This window comes from Neomonachus schauinslandi, chromosome 2 (assembly GCF_002201575.2).
Source record: "Neomonachus schauinslandi chromosome 2, ASM220157v2, whole genome shotgun sequence".
In the NCBI taxonomy this organism is placed as follows: domain Eukaryota; kingdom Metazoa; phylum Chordata; class Mammalia; order Carnivora; family Phocidae; genus Neomonachus; species Neomonachus schauinslandi.
Window position 1 is genome coordinate 87138522 of NC_058404.1, and position 20701 is coordinate 87159222.

At 37.9% G+C, this 20701-nt stretch overlaps 1 protein-coding gene across 2 annotated transcripts in view; it reads left to right on the forward strand.

Annotated features, from left to right (window-relative positions):
* SLC7A11 (solute carrier family 7 member 11) overlaps positions 1-20701 on the forward strand; it is a 73166-nt gene that overhangs the window by 37582 nt on the left and 14883 nt on the right. For both annotated transcript variants that reach the window (XM_044912617.1, XM_021679343.1), the window contains exons 7-8: positions 17837-17960; positions 19853-19956. In XM_044912617.1, the coding sequence (XP_044768552.1) occupies positions 17837-17960; positions 19853-19956 (228 nt within the window). The remainder of the gene's footprint in view (positions 1-17836; positions 17961-19852; positions 19957-20701) is intronic.

Here is a 20701-nt window from a genome sequence, read left to right on the forward strand (position 1 = left end):
CAGTGGGTTTTCCTTTTGTGACATATGTACAGTTTAAAGAGAGTTTTAATCCACGAAGTCACATTTCAGGCTTCTTTTATGTGTTTATTATCAATAAAAAGGAAATGTCTTTGAAAAGTTAATTGCCTTCTGGACCTGAACATTACTACAGTCAGACATGGTGACAAATAATGTGGCAGAAAACTCTGGCAAATAGCATCATAATGGTCACATTGTCCCAGCTCAAAGATAGGAACTAAACTGCTTAGACAAAATGAATGAGTCAACCTGGTGTTTACATACTCTCTTAAAAAATAGAGTTGTCCTTTTTTTTTTTAATGAAAAAGATGGAATAATTTATTCTCTATGCCAGAGGAAGAGCAAATGAGATCAATTTAAATGAGAAGCAAGTTCATTTTAAGATAAAATTATATTCAAAAGTATTGAAACAAGAGAAATCTCAAAATAGAGATTAAAAAAATGATCATTTAGCCATGATTCTTTAGATACTCAGGTGGAAAAATGAGGCAGACCATTGCTTAAGCTTGCTTCTAATTCTTTAATATTTTGGTTCTATTTTTAGGTTAGTGAATATATGGGAACCAATGCGGGGAATCACTTACTGCACCACAGGTCTATGTTACTGGACAGAGGTGTCACATTTTAGGAGGATAAAGGAAACCCTTGCTTAAATTGTAAGGTCAAATAGAATCCTGAGTCAAAGTTTGGAAATATTTCAAATAAGATGTGTCAGTGATCTGGCTTTCAAACATTTGGTATTCTAGGAAAGGGCGAGTTAAGGAGGGGAGGGAGACAGCAATGCCAGTACAGGGGAAGATTTGGGCTGGAAAGCAGCGGGTACACCAAGCACAGTGAGACTCACATTGGTGTTGTGGAAAGAGCTCTGTACCTGGAGTCACGTGACTAAGAACTTCCAGTTCTGGAAACATGTAATTCTGTGACCATAGCTATATCCTTTATCCTCTCTGAGCCTCCAATTTCTCAGCTGTGGAAATGGAATGGTAGAGTATCAAATTCTGAGTTTCCTTTCAACTCTAGTATGTTCTATGGTTCTTACAGATGACATGGAAGTACCTCATTTGACATGAAGATATCATTTGGGAATATGGCCAACGGTGAGAAACGTAGGCAGGAGATCTGTCTCAGGAAGAAAAACAGACCCAGAGAAAGGGATGTTGCAGCCAGTTTCTAGATATCACGATGACTGGGAGATTAGGTAGGACTAAAACTTTATGAGTTATTTCAGGAAATGATAAGAAGTCTGAATGGACAAATGGGGAGGGGGGAAACAAAGCCAGAGTGATACCCTACCACATGGGAACTTAATTATTAGATCTGAAGATCTAGGATTAGATCCAAGCTGTGGAATCTAATTCAGTGGGGTCGCCTGAAGTACAGGATCCTGTGATATGTGGAGTGCACCAGGAGGGATAGGCAGGTGTTAATGCACTTGTTGGGGAGATTGGTAACGTGTGTGATGATGAATCCTGGATTCTGTTTACCATTTTTATCACATGTGCCTATAGAAGGTATAAAATAGTCTATTAACTTCTGTGGTGCAGGATTTTTTTTTTTTTTTTTAAGATTTTATTTGATGGAGAGAGACACAGCGAGAGAGGGAACACAAGCAGGGGGAGTGGGAGAGGGAGAAGCAGGCTTCCCGCAGAGCAGGGAGCCCGATGCGGGGCTCAATCCCATGACCCTGATCATGACCTGACTGGAAATCAAGAGTCGGATGCTTAACCGACTGAGCCATCAAGGCACACCCCCCTTCTCTCTCTTTTCAAGTTAGATATGTGGAACAGATAGGGAGAGCTATCTGTGACAAAAGCTTAATAATAATCAATACTAATGCATATTAGTTGAGAATGCAGTGATTAAACACCGTGGCCACTGTTTTATATGGTAAGATCTACAATATTATATGGAAGATAGTTTATGAAATTAAGTCTATGGCATAGCACTCAAATATTTCATAATATGTTAAACTAAAGTTTATAACATACAGTCATATAACACAAAATAAGAGAGACTAAAGACCATAATGCATGACTTTGTAAGCAGAGTTATTTCTAGAGGCTGGTTGGTTGCCCAACACAGAGCTTTTTGTAGGCATCTCATGTCCCACCTCCTCCAAAGTGTCTCTCCTCTTGGCCTTTCATGATGTCATTTTTTCCTTTCTTCCTGACATTCTACTGTCATGGTCATTCTCTTAGGGAATAGATAGCAAAGGGTGTGATAATGTCTCTAAATTTCTAAATTCTTTCAGTTTTCATGTTACCCGTGTGTACAAATAGTTCTCCACCCATTCACCTTCTTCCATTCACACATTGGCATGGCTGGCCTAGTTTATTAGACTAACTACCTATTAGAAATAAAAAACACAGTGGACTTGACCTTGAGAAAATATGTCACAAAAGTCTGAGATTTTTGAGTTGGGAAGGAAGTAGCCATCAAATTTTCTATCCCTTTCATTGTAAAGATAAAGAATTGAAGCCCGAGAGATGGATTAATTTGTCTGTATTTACATTTGTTTATATTTAAAATAACTGATCCCTTTCTAGTCCTCTTTTCAAACACTTAGCGTTGTTGAATACAAATCTAAAAGTGATGGATATGGCAAGATTTTAGCCTCAAAATTAGCTGGGGGGAAGAATGTAATCATGAGGAGTGACTGTATGTTATTTGAGAATGGAACGAAACGGCTTTTAAAAATGTATAAAAGCATTAACATTTGCCTGCATTCGACTTTCTAAAGCTGTTTTTCAAACACATAATGAAAGGGGTCCTAGGCTAGCTGAGTTAAATAATCTATTTCAGGTTGTTTACTGAAGGTCATTTGGTTACATGATTAAAACAGAAACTTTATGACTAGGAAATGCTGAAATGCTAGGATATTGTAAGGAAATAGTTGCTTTTTATTTTCTCTAAGATTTTTACTGACACACTGATTCTCAAAATAGTTCTGATATCTCTTTGGGGGGGGCAATATTTAATTTTTCTGTATTGATATTATCAAACAATCAAGATCTCACTTGCCATATTCTGGCCTGGGGCAAGCAAAAGAGAAATTGACATAGAAGACATGATTAATTTTGTTTTGAGCCAGAAAATGACGAAAGACATGAGTGAGAGAGATTGCAAGGGGAGATCATGCTAATAAACTACTGATCTGTAGCTGCTCAGGGTCTGGTGGAAGAAAGGGTAAATGTGTTTTAAATGTATGTAAGTGTTTTGCTATTTGATCTTCTTCATGCCATGGCCTCTGGCCAAGGAGAGGCGATCAGTGGCAAATGCTGGAAGAAGACAATGGCCAGTTGAACTCAGCGATGTCCCTCTCTGGTAACACGGAGCCCTTTGTCTTTTTGTCAAGCCACAACCTGAACTCTGAACTGCAGTGAGGGAGACAGCTTCAGCCTGGGTATGGAGGTGCTTTTCAACCTTCAAGTTTCTGATGCAAGTCCTATTCTCCAAAAGACAGGGCTCCTTCTGCTCCTGTTGTTGCCATTTCTGTTTTCTTTTTTTTTAAGGTCTTTTATTTATTCATTTGAGAGAGAGTAAGAGAGAGTACACAAGCTGGAGGGGAGAGACAGAGGGAGAAGCAGACTCCCCGCTGAGCAGGGAGCCCGATGCAGGGCTGGATCCCAGGACCCTGAGATCATGATCTGAGCCAAAGGCAGATGCTTAACCAACTGAGCCACCCAGGCGCCGTGTTGTTGCCATTTCTAAGGCATCTCCCTGCAGACTTCCCTCACCTCTGAGACCGGCCTTCCCAGCTCCATAGCTCAGATCAGGGGCACCCGGGAGCGCAAGACATCCTGACGATCTCGTTCTCCTATTTCTCCTAAAAGACACATCTTGTTTATGCCATTTTTAAGTGGCTAGGATGCAAATTTCCACCTAGCAGTTATGGTCAAATGATCAATTTAATCAAGTTCTAGAAAGGAAAACTTCTATGTTTTCTAGACCCTGCTACAAAAAGTAACAGTAAAACTTTATGATTTTCATAGTATTTTCACTAACAGTAGGGGGTCTTTCCCTCTTTTATTTTAGTAATAGTAGTAGTCAAATTTTAAAATACCAAAAACTATGTAGAAGAAAATTAAAATCACCTGTTATCTCATAATCACATCACATAGAAGTCCTGTTACTATTTTGATGTTTCGCTTTTTTCCCCGTGTGTAATGTGCCTGTGTTTGTGTTTTGCTCATATGTATTGCATTATATTACTTGAGCTAAATGTACGTATGCATTTTTCATTGTCACTTTGGCATTACATTATAGATCTACTTGTTTATGTGTTGTCTGTTTCCCCTATGAGGGCCTGGGCCTCCTTCTGTGTCATTCATTGCTCTATCTCCAGCAGCTCAAAGGCACCCATGAAGTCTGTCCTGCCATCCAGATTTGTCGTATCTTAAGCTCAGCTCTAGCGCTTTTTATTCATCTAGATCTATCCTGCTTTTTTCACTTAACATCATTTCATTAGATTTTCCTGGATCTTGTGGATCTTAGCAACACCGTTTGTAATAGTGATACAGTATTTCACTGGGTAGGGATACCAGCATTTACTCATTTTTCTGTTAGGCATTGAAAATGTTTCCAGTTTCTTTTAGTGTGATAATGCTGTGTTATACATTTAATAGATAAATCTTTGTACATATTCTATTATTTTCTTAGGAAGATTGCTGGAAGAGAATTAACCATGTCAAAGGCCATAAACTTTTAAAAAGTCTCTCTTTGTATTACCAAGATGCTTTCCAAAGCATGTACATTGGTTTCCTCACTCAGTAGTAGCAATACTTAAGAATACTTAATCAGCATTGAGTGTCATTATTTACAAAAATCTTTGTTAATTGAAAAGCAAAAATTATACCTCATTGTTTTACATTGCATTGTTAAAATCACATATGAGGCTTAATACTTTCTCCATGTTTAATAGCTGTATGTGGTTGACATTTTGGGGCATGAATATTTGTGATTCAACACAATTCTTTGTATATTATGGGTACTAATTCTTTATTATATTGATTGCCAAATTCTATCACAGTTTTTCATGTAACTAAATTTTCTTTATGATTTAGCTCATAGAACTTTGAATTTATATATCATAATTTAATTAAATATTTAAGTGTGCTATATTTAAATGTAAGTTTTAAAAATATTTCTGTGTATTGCTTTTCTATCATAAATCTTTTTACATCCCTAGATCATTTAAATATCACTCATATTTTCTGTTTGTTTATTTGTTCCTGATTTCTTTTTGACATTAAGCTTTTTCATTTATGTGGAATGGATTTCTTTTAGCATGATATAATGGAGGCTTTTGATTCCCCCCTCAATTTTTCAATATCCCAGCATTTGTTGAACAGTCATATTACCCCCTAGTTTATGATATTTACTTACTTAGTTTATAACACTAACTCATAAATTATGACAGTTGTTATATATTGTTTTTATGTTATATACTAAGTTGTATTTTGAGGTAATTTATTCTGCTCGACTTATCTTTCTGTTGATACATCAGCCAATTACTATATAATTTTTATTGAAAGTTTTAATACTCTTTCTTATCTGGACAGAAAGATGGCCTTACTTATTACTTTTTCTCTCTGAATAAATAAATAGTATAAACATATTTGGAGGGAGGCAGTTTTTACTCTTGGCTTTTCATGAATAGGAAGAAAAACTGTATAATGCTTTGAAATTTAACACTCATAGTTTTTCAAATTATCTTGGTAGTATTATATTACAGTAGAATCTGCCCTATATATAAAGATATATTCTACATGTATGGCTAAACCCTTTATAGTCCATACATTTCCTTTCCTGTATCCTACAGTTAGTTATTAACTTGTTTTCTTCTCTTTCTTCTTTTACATTTTGAAAATACTAATTAAAGTAACCTATAAGGTAACTGTCATTGATATTAGTCTCACTCTTTTCCCCTTTTTGCCTTTCTTTTTTAATCCCTGAACTCTTTTTCTTTTAAGATTTTATTTATTTATTTGAGAGAGAGAGAATGAGAGAGAGCAAGCACATGAGAGGGGGGAGGGTCAGAGGGAGAAGCAGACTCCCCGCCGAGCAGGGAGCCCGATGCGGGACTCGATCCAGGGACTCCAGGATCATGACCCGAGCCGAAGGCAGTCGCTTAACCAACTGAGCCACCCAGGCACCCAATCCCTGAACTCTTCTAACGGAGCACCTTTTCTAATGATTTTCTGTTTCCCAGAATATTTTTTTAACAAAACACCAAATGCCAAAATATTAATGAAAATATCAATGGAAACATGCAAAAAATATTTCCTTATGATCCTTAAAATTGTTGAAACTGCCCTTTAAGGGATCAAACATAAATGAAGTTAATTATTTTATATATGTATATATTTATACATTATATATACTATATTATATCATATTATATTTGAACCAGTTGAATTTATATTCCTGATAAAAAATCCTTTACCATGTACGTTATAAACATGGTAATAAACACAGTTCCTAAGCAAACATACATTAGAAAGAATAAGATACTATTTTTTCCTTGACACCTTTCTTATATATGAACCAAGTATCTGGTGGAAAATATTCAAGTCACATTTTTATACATCTTTTAGGTGTTTTCTCCTTTTTTTTTTTTTTTTTACAGAATGAGAATGGCAATGTTGGAATATTTCATTACTAGCCTCTGTTTTCTTATGGTGGTTCCCATTCAGTTGGTATATTCTAAATTTATGCGTAAAATTCAACGCAAAACCACAATTGCGTTGCTCTCTCAAATCTAGCAGTCAATCAGGAAGCTCAGGGTTTTGACAAGGACTGTGAGTTGGCTGCCGTAGTATATTTAGAAATGAGTCTTCCTCGAGCCCCTTCCCTCCTCACTGACGTTGGTTCAGTCTGCCGTCCATTTCCATTGGCTGCTTCATCTTGATTGCGAGGCCAGATCCCTCCCACGGTTCGAACACCCTGTTTGTTTGTTCTGCTGATACCCCACTGATGGCTGCCAGCCGGTCGAGCCGTGCTGTGTTTGTGTTTTATGGGGAAGTGTTCGTGTGTGGTTGCTGTGTTTGATATTAAATCTGAGATGAACTTCAGGAGGTTTCCTGCTTTTTATTAAAAATGATTTTGGCTAGGGGCTGTGTTATCCTGTTCATAAATCAGGTGTTCTCAGAGATTTAATAATTTAGAATTCTCGTGAGGATTTGGTGGAATAAACATTTCTTTTCTCGGTTAAAGCTGCCTCTTAACTTTTTTTTTTTTCCTTTTTCCTCTTCACAGCTTCCATTTATTTATTTTTTAAAAGTCTTCTTTTGGAAGGTTTGTGCAGATCTGTCTCCTGGCTGTGAAAACAATGTAAAAGAAAGTCGAAATGATAGCTTCGTTTGGTTGAAGTAATTTATATTTGGTAACTTTTGAGTCCTCCCATCACTATTGCAAACAAGTTTCTATTTTAAAAATTTCTTAAATCCCATGTTATATCTTCCAAATTAGTCCTCTTCTCTCCCTATTTTAATGAACCACATGTCCTAGAAATAAAAGATTGATAAAAAGAAAAAAAAACAAAAACAAAAACCCAGAAGCCAAGGAGGCCGGGAACTCTTTCCATATGTGGTTACGAGCTACATGAAAAGCAGAGGTATCTTTGAGGGTAACAAAGAGTCCTGTCAACTCCTCTCAAAAATGTTTGTGCTACAGATTTAAAGGAAACACTTTGAGGGCACTTTAGAATGCTCAGTGAATGGCCTTAAGTTCTTTGTAAAATTTGGCCAGTATGAATAGATGGAAATGATAAATGATAATATTACTACAAATGTCCTCCTAAAATTCAGATGATTTTTAAAAAATATATTTGCAATAAAGTTTTGATAAAAGCTGAGGCATAAAATATAGTGACTTGCAAAGACATTTCTGCTGTGAGTATAAAATGGTCTTGTAATGTGGCCTTCCAGAGGTCTGACCTGATCTACCGATACCATTTTAGAATCTGGAAGAGTGGACAGCCACTTTTCCTTTAAGTGATCTTTAGTAATGATCAATTTTTTCAGCCAGGATGATACTTTGAAGTTGTAATGATAGAAGGTGCTTTGATGTGCTGGTATTCCTGGTTGAGGATAGAATCGTAATCTCCAGAGCCCAGGAGAAGAGATTGTAAAGTTAGCATCCTATTCCTTCCTCCGAATGACAGAACAAGGCAATGGCAGGCATTTCCTTAGAATGCTCTGGTACATGAGCAAGTGCTCCACTGAGTTTTTAAAAGTATTCTGTTGAACAGTTTTTATGGATTAGCTCTATTTGCTAAAATGGTTGAATAATAAACTTTCAGATAAAATAGACTTTAGACTCTATTCATTCAATACCCTTTTTAATTTAATTTTTAAAATTTATTTATTTTTAAAAGATTTTATTTATTTATTTGACACAGAGAGAGATAGCGAGAGCGGGAACCCAAGCAGGGGGAGTGGGAGAGGGAGAAGCAGGCTTGCCGCCGAGCAGGGAGCCCGATGCCGGGGCTCGATCCCAGGACCCTGACACATCAGTGGGGTGTCAGCAGAACAAAGCCGAAGGCAGACCCTTAACGACTGAGCCAGCCAGGCGCCCCAGTACCCTTTTTAAAAAAAGATTTATTTACTTATTTGAGAGAGAGAAAGAGAGAGCACGCACACACGTGTAAGTCTGCATGTGCGTGAGTCACGGGTGGAGCAGAGGGAGAGAATCTCAAGAAGACTCCCCGCTGAGCACGGACACTGACTTGGAGCTCAGTCTCAGGACCCATGAGATCATGACCCGAACCGAGACCAAGAGTCCGAGGCTCAACTGACTGAGCCACCCGGGTGCCCCAATTCAATACCCCTTTTAGCTGATAAGGAAGTTTAAACTTAGAGAGATCCAGTGATCTCACTGAGTCCCTGCAAGTGACTGGAATGTGAGTAGACCCAGCCTTCGGACTGGGGTCCAGAATATTTTTCAAAACTCTATGAACTTAAGACAAAATCAGAGAAAAGATGTTGCGAAAAGACAATTTACAATTGGGATGGTATATATACACACACACACACACACACACACACACACACACACACATACCAATATTTATATTGGTTGTAGGATTTGGGGAATGGGGCTGAGAGAAAGTATGAAGGAGAGGGGGAATTAAAAGGTGGGCGAATGTGAGGACTGCTTCTATTTTCCTAGTCCCTCAGCCACTGTACAGTGTATCTGACTTGAGAAAATTATTCCTAGAGAGAGGTTTGCCTATGAATCCTTGTAGCCTAAGAAAGGGCATTAGTAATTATAAACTCTAGCACAAAAGCTTATTGTTCAGAGGGTTTAACTTTTGAGCCAAAAGGTATAAGATCACAAAATTTCCATTTCTGCTGTGAGTATGAATCTCTGTGAATGGACAGTCTGCAGAGAGGAGAGGGACAGCTTGCAGGAGGTTCTGCTATTCTCTGGGCCTTTGTGACCTTTTTGGGGAGCTGTGAACTGTTCCAATCAGGAATCTGCGTCATCACTTTCTTGACAGTGACATATCACCTCTCTCAACCGGCAAGGTACTTGGCCCATCAACTCTGTGTCTTCTCATCATTGCCTTTCTCTACTGGTTCATCAGCCTGCTGTGTCATGTTCTCTGTGGTCCTGCCATATGGATTTACCACTTATTGAAGCCAGGCCATAGCTCTTGGCTCGTCTATCAACTTTGTACCTTTCCTACTAAGAATGACCCTATAAATAGGGAGTATAAATAGGGACTTGTTGCAGTAAAAAACATTATTTTCAACTTTATAGGGTCAAATATATACATACATACCTGTATAATCATTCATATATAGAACAAATTCATGTATTTTCAAAACTGTACTTTAGGAAGCCAGTATTGGGTCCAAAAAATAATCTGAAGATGTAATTCAACATGTAGAATGTAGAGCACTGATTTTAAAACTATTCAAAAGCCTCACTTGTGTGGCAGAATATCAATGCATAAAACAAATAAGAGAGGACGGATTTGGTTGAAGTGCATGAGAACAGGATGGTCTGTAATCTTGCCAATTGTCCAGTTTCTGTTCCGATTCCCAGAGCACCCAACTGGGAAGTCACTTATCTATATGACCACCAGATATCGAAGTAAAATTATTACTAATAATTAGATTTGTCGTTGTTGGTCAGAAATGTCGAAGGCAGTTTTTGGTGGTAGGAGCAGTAGTTTATTCATCATGGCTGAACGTCTCCATGTTTACCTGTTCCATTTCTTATCATGTGGCTGATCAGAAATGTGCCTGGACCTGATTTATGCATGTGTAGTAGGAGAAATGTTATCTGTTCCTTCCAAGATAGTGCTTATGGCCTGAGGGAATTTTGACTCTAATTCTCATTTACTATGCCAGAGTGGGTATATTTATTTTATGTGGCCTTGTTCTTGGCATAAAAGTATATTTATGTAACATTGCATTGTGTATTATTATATGTCCTTGGTCAAAACAAGAAGCGATTGTGCTTTGATCTTTGTTGGATTGGTGGCAATTGTTAGAAGTGCAGGAGATTTTATATTTTAAAGTGGCAAACAAGGGGATCTATCTTCGCTCTGTTTCTGGGAAGTTTGAATAATGACTAATTTTTACTATTCTCAGATGTGAATGTTTTCATTTGGCTTTTGTAATTTGGGACATTGTTTTAAGAATTTTATATCATATACTAATCTCTTATAAAACAATAAATACAGGATAAAATTTAATGAGGACCCATTTCAACTCTTATATAAACTAATTAATTGAGATCTTGATATAATGAGGCCTTTTATTCTTTTGTTAGTTAGGATAATGCTGATGGCTACAGCAGACAAACTGCAAGTTTTCAATGGCTTTAAACAGTCAAAAATTTAATTTTTAAATCATGTAACAGTCCCGTGTTGGTGTCCCTGGCTAACTGGTGGGCCCTCCTCCACATGTTGATTCTGTGACCTAGATTCCTTCCATAGAGTGGCTTTGCTACTCGATAGATCCTCAGCAACTAGCTCTCAGTTAGGCAAAGGGGTTGACAGGCTCTCATTTAGGCAAAGGTGTTGACAGGCGGCCCACTTCTTATCCACCTGGGCCCTTAACTGCCACATCAGTTGACATCAAGGGTAAGTCACCTTCTCACCTAAATACAAGAGAGTCTGGCAAATGTGGCCTATGTGAGTAGCTCTTCTCAGGAACAATTTATACTGTGGAAAGAGGTACATAAAGGTGTGGTAGGTAGTTAATGTTTCAGCGATATATCTGAATTTTAGGGACTCTGTTTCAAAGAATGGCTCACTGAGATGTTGCATTATTGTAGTGTACATCAGGCCAAGTCCTGAGGAAAATAATGAAATTTTAAAAGGCATATGGTAAAAACAGTGTAACAAAAATAAGAATTGAACATTGGTGTGAAATTTATTGTTATTAAAATATTTTATCTTTCCAGTTATTTAATGGCTAACATTTATTGGAAACCAATAATGGTTTTGTACGTTCAAAATTGCCTACTAATATCTTTATGTTTACCCATGATAAATATGAATAATTGTAATATATCTGGAAGACATACTCTAAATCTCTAGAACATGAGAAAAAGTGAGATGTAGCCCATGTTATTTTTTTTGAATGAAATTGAAGCAAATGAAAATTTACTTTCAAGCTTAATTTTATTTAGTGATGAATTTATTTTAATAGGATAAAAAATAAGTATTTTTCGGGATTAAATGCTTATACTAATGCTTCTAATTGCTTCTCACCCTATGTTTCTGAATTGTAAGTTTCCATCTTAGTTCTTTGTTCTCTTTGGTGTTGCTGTACCTACTTCCCTCCTTACATTTTCTCATGAGACTCCTTCAGCCCTGCAGTCTTTTAATCTGTGTCTGTTCATTTCTTACATCTCTCTACAGGTCTCTCTGTCTTCTCTTTCTGTTTGTGGACTTCTTCATCTGTGGACAATGGAGAATGGTGAGATTTAGATTAGACATCAGCGCTATTGAAATTTAAAATGTTTCAGTGGAAACATCCATAGCCTTGCGGTGATCCTGAGGAGCAGAGGGCGGGTGTTTAATGCCTGAAATCAGTGGGATCACTGTGTACCTTTATGTGACAATCTGCTGGTCACATCTCTGTGTTCATCCTTGGCCCAGAAATTGTCATTAAGTCAGAACTGAACATGATTCTTCTTCTTGCTACATTTTTTTTTCTTTTAGTGACAGCCCCACATTTCCCTCAACTACTTGCTATGTCTCCTCAAGTACATTTCTTTTATGTTTTTAACAGCACAATTCCCACTCACCATGGATAACTAGAGATATAGTGATAGCACTAAATGACAATGAGGCAAAAATCACTGAAAACGCATAAAGGAATCTGTGATTCCAGCCATCTGTAATCTAATTGTTTCAAGTCTGGAAAACTATCAAAAACACTTATTTGTAATTCAATCCCTGCTCGAAATGTCAGAAATGACATAGCCAGATAGGATGATTCTGTGCCTAGGGCTCTCTAGAGCGTTTGGTGTGAGCAAGAGTCAGGGAAAGTATGCAAAAGTGTATGGGAAAAAAAAAATCACGTGAATGAAAAATATAGATTGATTTTCTTTAAGATATACCATTACTTATGTTTTTGTCTATAACACATGACTGAAGTTTGAGAAGTGAGCTAAAATTAACAGCAGTGTATAAACAGAGTGATTCAGCAAAAATTAATTAATTAATTGATTGGTGGATACAAAAGAGAGAAATAAAAGAGGTGCTTGAGTCATTTCTGTGTCAGGGCTATAGAAAAGCTTTCAAGGTCTTTATAGGGTAATTAAAAAGAAAATGTGAAACAAGATGATTCTAAAATAAAAACTTGGAATCAAGAGGTACTTAATATAATTTTAAATGTCTTGAGATGAATCACAGTTACATTTTCAATTATGTATGAATAAATAGTGCCTAGTTTATTAATAGAATTGCAAAATATTTTGCAAGTTGTTTTACTTTTTTTTTTGCATCTCACATATTAAGAAGTTTACCATTTTCTTGCACTTCTTAAGCCCTCCTTCCCCTGCTCCTTTCTCCTGAATGTCACATACATGTGTTAAAATATTAATGATTTTTAAATAGAAAGTGTGAAGCATCAGTTACTTCCCTTAGAAAATTCTTGAACATAAAAGAGCAGGCTTTACATAACTGACTGTCATCATGCCCAGTCCCCTGGCTCAAAGACAACTTTAGATGCTCCAGGATCAATGAGTTCTGTGGTCCCCATTGTGTATGCAACACTTGGGATTGTGTGGGAATTATTTTGGTTCACACAAATCTCGGAAAATTTGGATCAAGTTATAAAACAATTTTAGGAATATTCTAAATTCAAGTGATGAATAAATGGCTCATATGGTTTGAAAATCAGAAATCCCTGTAACCTTCAGGTGTCCTCAAATCTCTGGGGAATCAAGCGAGGTTGACTCATTCTGTGTTTGCAGCAAGAGTCTTTCTAGCCAATATAAAACATTGGAAACAATGGTCATTTCTGATGTTTTATTATACAGTTGCAAAGCATATTGAAAAATGCATCCCCTGCTGCATTATTTGCAAGTTTATTTGTGATGACTGTTTGGTGCACAGAGAAAATACACTTGGTATAAAACGTGTCACATTGTTACATCCAGCCTTCGGGTATTTGGATTACTTATACAAAATAAAACACATGTTTGTCAGCTCATTAGAATCCTAGGGACCTTGTCCATGGAGTTAAAGCGGGCACAAGGGAACCATGGTATCATGACAGGATATATGGTGAATGTGGAATCTGGAAGATGTAGGCTCAAGTTTCAGCCCTCCCACTTATTCTTGTGACCTTGGCCACATCACTTAACTTTCCAAGCGTTGGTTCCCTTATTTGAAAATGGTGGGAACAATTTCAGCAACCTCTTGCCTCATTTGGTTGTTGTGAATTTTGTTTGTTATTCGTTTACACTCTCATTCCACAAAGGATTTGGAATGGCATGTGCATATTTGAAGATAAAGTGTATTTGTCAGTGCTTTGTAGATTATACAAATATAAGCTACCAGCCGTTACTTTTGGGACCATTTGGATACCTGGGGAGGTCTATTCCTTGGAATGAAGTGCTTTTAAGCAGATGTTGCAGAGACTTCCATTTAATAATTTCAAAGAAAGCAAGTATTTATCCATGTGTGACATAGGCAGGTTATAGGTACCAATTTAAAGTAAACCCAGAGGAAAAGAAGACTATCCAAGACCTTTTGATTGAAAACTAAGTGCAGCTAATACAATTATTGGATTCTCACATACTTAATGGCCTTTAATTGAAAAGACTTTGTATAATGACTAGAGGTCTTAAGGATTAAGTAACTCTTTTCAGTACATTTGTATTTTGTTAATCATAGTAGACATGCACGGACATTCAAAAAAGAGTAGAACTCATAGGTGTGAGTCATTTTTATTCAGCTTAAAGACAATGCTTTTGTTGCACTTAGAATTGGAGGGTACCTCACAATAACACAGAGGCTTTGAAATATCAGTGGTCTTCTAGTCCCTTTAATTCATTCTATTATCACGTGCCATTTGCCTTAATCTTGAGTTACTAACCGTGCTTATCTGCCCTCTGCATCTAAAGCCTCCAGAAAGATTGCTCTGGCATGGCCTAATAGCTTTTATCAGCTCACCCAGTGGCTCTTAAGCCTTGATGCTTGAAACCCAGGAGTTACCCACATGGTGCCAAGCCCTTCTGAACACGTCAACTGCTTTCCTCGGTAATTGATTGCTGTTTAAGCCAAGGCAGCCACAAACTCTTGTCCTCCTTCCCTTTTTCAAAGTGAAATGGAACCTGAGGACAGAAGATAGTGGCTCTTTTGCCATACCCCCTCCAATTCTCATGGCTTAATTTACTTAGAGAGGAATTCCTGGGCATGTTATGAATTGCAACAAGGTTGGACCCTTTCTCACTTTTGTCTTGTATTTTAAGCTCCTTTGATTTTTCCCTCTAGTATCTATATAGTATATCTGGATGAGAGTAAAATTGTTAGTAATCTATATGTTTCAGCTTCTCTGACAAACATGCTCGCTTTTCCTCCTTCCTGCAAAAATTGTTTAGGGAAATTTATTAAGTGAGCTTCCGTTGTCCTTTAAATCTAAAAAAAATACAAACCCCATTTTCTAAAAATTGAAACTTTTGAAAACATTCACTTGACATTACGGTTCATGTTACACAGAAAAATTATAAAAATCATGGAATAACTCTCTTCCCGACCTTTATAGTAAATAAAGCTGTATTTTCAGTGACTACATGAGAAATACAATCTTGATAAGAGCTTTGCAATAAACATATTCAACAATTATGATTTCTCTGAAAATGAAGAGTTAAAAGATTGAGGATCCACATACATGAGAGAGAGAGTACACTTTAGTGGTTAAAATGCTGTGACTTCAGCGAGGATCGATCAGCTGATTTCTGGGTTCCCATTTACCAGTTGTGTATCCTTAAACAGTTATTTAGGCTCTCTAAGACTTCATTTCCTCACGTAGAAAATGGTGATGATGCTCCTAACTCACAGAATTTTCCGAAGATAAAATGAGGCAAATATGTAAAGTACCTAATAAAATATCGGGCACGTAACAACCACCAAGTAAACGGCAGCAGCTATTGCTATAGTTTTTGTCACTGACAAGCAGAGGGAAAAAAAGTTGGATTTTTTAGGATTCTTTCTGCTAAAATCAGTTTAGAAAACTTCCCTCAGACATACCATAATCTCAAAGCGGGAAGTGGGGAGGTTGCCTTGGAAGAGCCGAGCAGAGGCGAGATTCTGTGCTGGGAGGGCCACGGCCCACGTTTCAGACTGACTTGTCCCTGCTATTTTGCAGCGCCCCAAGATGTGACAGGGCTACCTGTCCTGGACCGGTTAGCTGCTTCGCTGCACTTAACAATGTCACCTCAGTTTTTATTAACAGAAACTTTACACTTCTTAATCCCATCCTTGCAAGGAATAGAGAGTCTCTCTCTCTCTCCCCCTCTCCCTCCCTGCTTCTCTCCTCCAGAGAAGGAGCTTAACACACCATTTGGGATGTTGTAAAAACAGAAAAGATTCAAGTTTAAAATAAGACAGGGAGTGGTTGAAAAGCTGCACATACACCTTCCAGTCTGCCTGGACTGCAACAAGGTTGGACCCTTTCTCACTTTTGTCTCGTATTTTAAGCTCCTTTGACTTTTCCCTCTAGTATCTATATAGTATATCTGGATGAGAGTAAAATTGTTAGTTTTTTTTTTTTGCATTTTGCAATACATCTTAGCCCTTTGCATTTACATCTTGTCTTTCTTTCAGAGAAACAGAATTCATCTTTAATATGCCTTATGTCTCTCACTCCTTTGTATTTAATTGGTCCGGTGATTTCCTCTGCTTAAATTTAGCATTTATCAATCACAGCTAGCAATGCATGTTATGGTGTTAACAGAAAATTCCACAGGACCCTCTTCACACTGGGGAAGGGGAACATCTGCTACTTTTATATAAGGATGCCAGGATTTAGAGGTCAGTGTGTTTCCCCATCAAGGCTTAAGGCTTTGGGGATCAGGGGAAGTGTCAGGCTCCAAGCAGCATAATGCATGGCAGTTGCTGACTGGCCAGGTTTGCCCCTTCTCAACAGGGGATAGTGCTGTTCAGCATAATGAGCTGGGACCTAGTGTGCTAAACATACCCAGCTTGGGGAGTGAGGCAGGCTGTGCCTCCTTTTTTTTATTTTTTTCCTCTCCCAGCTCTGAACTGTATTTTCATCTTGGAAGAAATTATATTGAGGTCTTCATTAGTGGCACCCAGCAGGGTTAAGGCTCCATGAGGGCTGATAAGCTGTGTGGCTAAAAAACCAATCAGCCTTTGTGCAGGGAGCTGAAGGTTTAAGTTGCTTGAACTGCAAAGAGTCTGAAGAGGTGATTATGTTAAGCAAGTAATGTGTATCGGTAACATGGAATCAAATTATTAGGGTCAGTAACTCCTGGCTTTCCCAGTGCATTAAATGAAGACATAACATTGCATTTGTGCCGGGTACTTGTGGATGCCAGAGTGTCAGCACGGTCCGGTCATATGTACTTCTCAGCATGTCACCTCTAATTTCATGGGATTATCTGCACTGTTGCTTTAATAGATACTCACGATCTTGAGCTTCCTTTGAACTCACAGCAGGGCAGTGCAAAGTCATTATTGGGAGCACTTCCGTGCTTTTTGTGTTATATATAAAATTATCTTTACTATCATTTAGACTGATAGATGTATCTTGCTCTTATGCATCCAAAAGGGTACAACTTATTTGCTGATAAGGGAAGCTACGGAAGGGGAAAAGCTGAATGTGAAAGACCTTCCTGGGGCCTAGTATTAGAAAGGTGTCGAGGCAGTAAATTAGTATTAGAAAAGAATATGGGCCCGTGGTTCTCAAAGTGTAGTCCCCTCAATCACCCAGGAACTTGTTAGCAGTACAAGGCCTACTGAATCAGAAACTCTGAGATGGGATCAGCGAACCGTGTTTCAACAAGCCTTCTAGGTGATGCATGACCAAGTGTGAGAAACACTGTGTAGCCTTTATGGATTCCAAGAATGGGATGGACCCGCATGTTCTGGGGGTGGAGCAGGAGACAAGACAAATGAAGTCTCTGCTCCCACGGACCTTATTAAATTACAAAGGACTCTGTAGTACTTCACCCTGATAAGATATACATGCCCAACAGAGCCTGTGATTATCATACATACTATTTTATTCTTTGTTTGAATTAGCCTGTTGTCGTATGGTCTTTGCTTTCAGAGAATGACTAACAAGTGATGACTAATAAGCAATTCCTTTGTGCCTTTCAGAACCGTCCCCCTTGCCATTTGTATCTCCATGGCTGTCGTCACCGTTGGCTACGTGCTAACGAATGTGGCCTACTTTACAACCATCAGTGCCGAGGAGCTGCTGCTGTCAAATGCGGTGGCGGTGGTGAGTCCAAGTTGAGAAAAGGCCAATCTGAATCTAGGTTAATGAGTTGATGCAATTTCACAGTAGTTCCCTCCAGCAGAAAGTGTTTTGAAATTCAGTAATCGTTTCTTGACCTGAATGATAATGAGCACTTAAAAATTTTAGAACACACCTTAGCACACTCCGTTTAACTGATAGAGCCAAAGTCCTATATGGTTTCTCTGCACTGTTCATTTCGTGTAAAACATTTCCCCATATTCATGCTTGAAAACACATTTCCATGTGTGCATGTTGTACAGAAGATAGTATTCTTCCAACGTGACTTTCAGGATAGGTGGGCAGTTACTGAATTTAAATGCATGTATTTTTTGGTATGCGAATTGTAATTTATTCTGTACTCTTTCCTGTTTGTAAACTTTTCAAATGCTAACTTAAAATCTTTTCCCCAAAGTACCGCTTAAGAATTTCCAAGGGATGACCATATATAGTTGTTTGTTCTAGTATATCCTTTTGAATACCAGTAATGGGATATTACTAATTTTTAGAAATGCTGAGTTATTCAAAGTTAAACAGATGTCGTTGCTATGGAACTTCTCAGAATATTAAAGGTGCTAATGTGCATTTTAGCTCCCTAAGAAGTGGATACTCATAATTTTACAGCGTTTTCCAAAATTTATTTGACTTCAGGATCATCTTTGCTCTCAAAGGTCAGGCTATGGGCCTGTTATTCTGTGACACATACTTTTATTTTGTATAAAAACTTAGCTGGTAAGGGGGCATTTACTCATGACCTCATAACAATGAAGGGTGAAAAAGTAACTTCCCTTCACTAGATGTCAGTTCCTTTTAAAATAGTCGCTATTACCTCATATAGGCAACATCCACAGGGAACAAATTATCTCATTTCACGTGAACGTATGGACTTGTTCACCGTATTAAAAAAAAAAAGACTTTGCCGCTATTGTAAGTCCTCCCAGACAACCAAGTGTCCAGAGCTTACTGAGGTCAGGTCAGTTATCTCGTCTTACTAGACAAAGGGCACCACTTACTCTTTGAGCGTAATGTGGTCCATTAATTACACAGCACCAGCTGCATCAAGGACAACTAAGGAACCCCACATAGTTGTTTTGTGTGTGTGTGTGTGTGTGTGTGTGTGTTTAATACATCCTTCATGGAAATTTGCCTGTGCCATGGCATAAAAGGAAATTTCAGAAGTTCTGTCATTTATCTTTCGTATTTTCTGTGGCTGGATTTTCTCAGAGTTGTGTTTGTATTCTAGCCTTATGATAGGAAACCACAGAAGGAATTGGCAGATACCTGAGAGGGAGGGAGGACTCAATAAACAGACATTCAGCTAATGTGATTATTTGGGGCAAAGATTTTCAGAACTGCTCGTATATGCGATATAAATGATTAAGTCGTCAATTATATCTCACTGTACTTCTGTGTCGTAACAGGAGGACTGGTCTATGAAACAGGTATCCATGATACTTCTCAGTGTACCTTTGTACTTCGCTATCAAAATGTGGCTTTCCAGGCTAAAGAGAAGGCATTTTACAGAAGGCTTTCTGTTTCCAATAGGAGAACTTCTGAACTGAGCTTTTTCTACCTACCAGAATCAGAGATGATAGATATCACGGTTGATGAAAATTCAATAAATGGGTCGTTGCTTTTTGAAAGTAGGGAGAAGGTGCTTGTTTAGACCTTTGCCCATAGTTTTGCAACAAGCAATGCCATGGTACTTGCTTCTGATTATTGTCTAAGAAGTTAGTCTGACCCTAACCAAAAAGATTATAAAACATACACGTATCAGCAGGCTAAAACAAAGTCATAGAGCGAGTTTGGACTAAATTGCTTCATTTTATTCCACTTTCTGGCAGAGCATTAATTTGCTTCGTTCTGTCTTTCACTAGACCTTTTCTGAGCGGCTACTGGGAAATTTCTCATTAGCAGTTCCGATCTTTGTTGCCCTCTCCTGCTTTGGCTCCATGAATGGTGGTGTGTTTGCTGTCTCCAGGTGAGTGAGTTCAAGCATTTCCAGAAATGCATTTCTGTTTTTGAGATTGGATGTGATAAGGGTAGGTTTAAAAAGAGAAGAAATAGTGCCTCCAAAGCTGTTGTTTTTAAAGAGACATTAAGATCGAAATCTTCATCCAAGTATCAACAGCATGTCTCATTCTGCCCATTAGAGGGCACTGCTTGTCTACTCATAGCCTACGCTGAAGCTGGGCATGGAGCCTTTTTTTTTTTTTTTTTTAATAGTATGTCTATAGAGTCTAACAACAGCATTTTATTTCTGGTGATAAAATCTTTTGTTTCTCTAAAGGTAACAAGAAAAAAAGTAAAGTAAGAGACACCAGAAATCACCACCCTACCATCCGTATCCCTTTTGTTTTGTTTGATATAAAAGCCCCTTTTATTTTAACATAAGATTAAGATCCAATCAGAAAAATATAAATGTTATGTGTGTACATGGGCATGTCTGTGTGTGTGCGTACCTGGGCATGTCTGTGTATGTCGGGCTGGATTGGATGGACAGCACACATACAATATTAGGAATCTAGAACTATTCCTATGTAGGGAGAGCCATGCTGAGCCGGATGTTGCTATTGGGTCTCCTCAAAGAATAAGAGAAATTATTGGCAGATTTTATAAAATTTGAAGTCAGTTTTTTCTTGATGATTCTCTGCCTTACCTGGGCAGTGAAACTGAAGAAATCCACCTAAGAAATGCCAAACCGTTTGGTATGGAATTAGATGCAA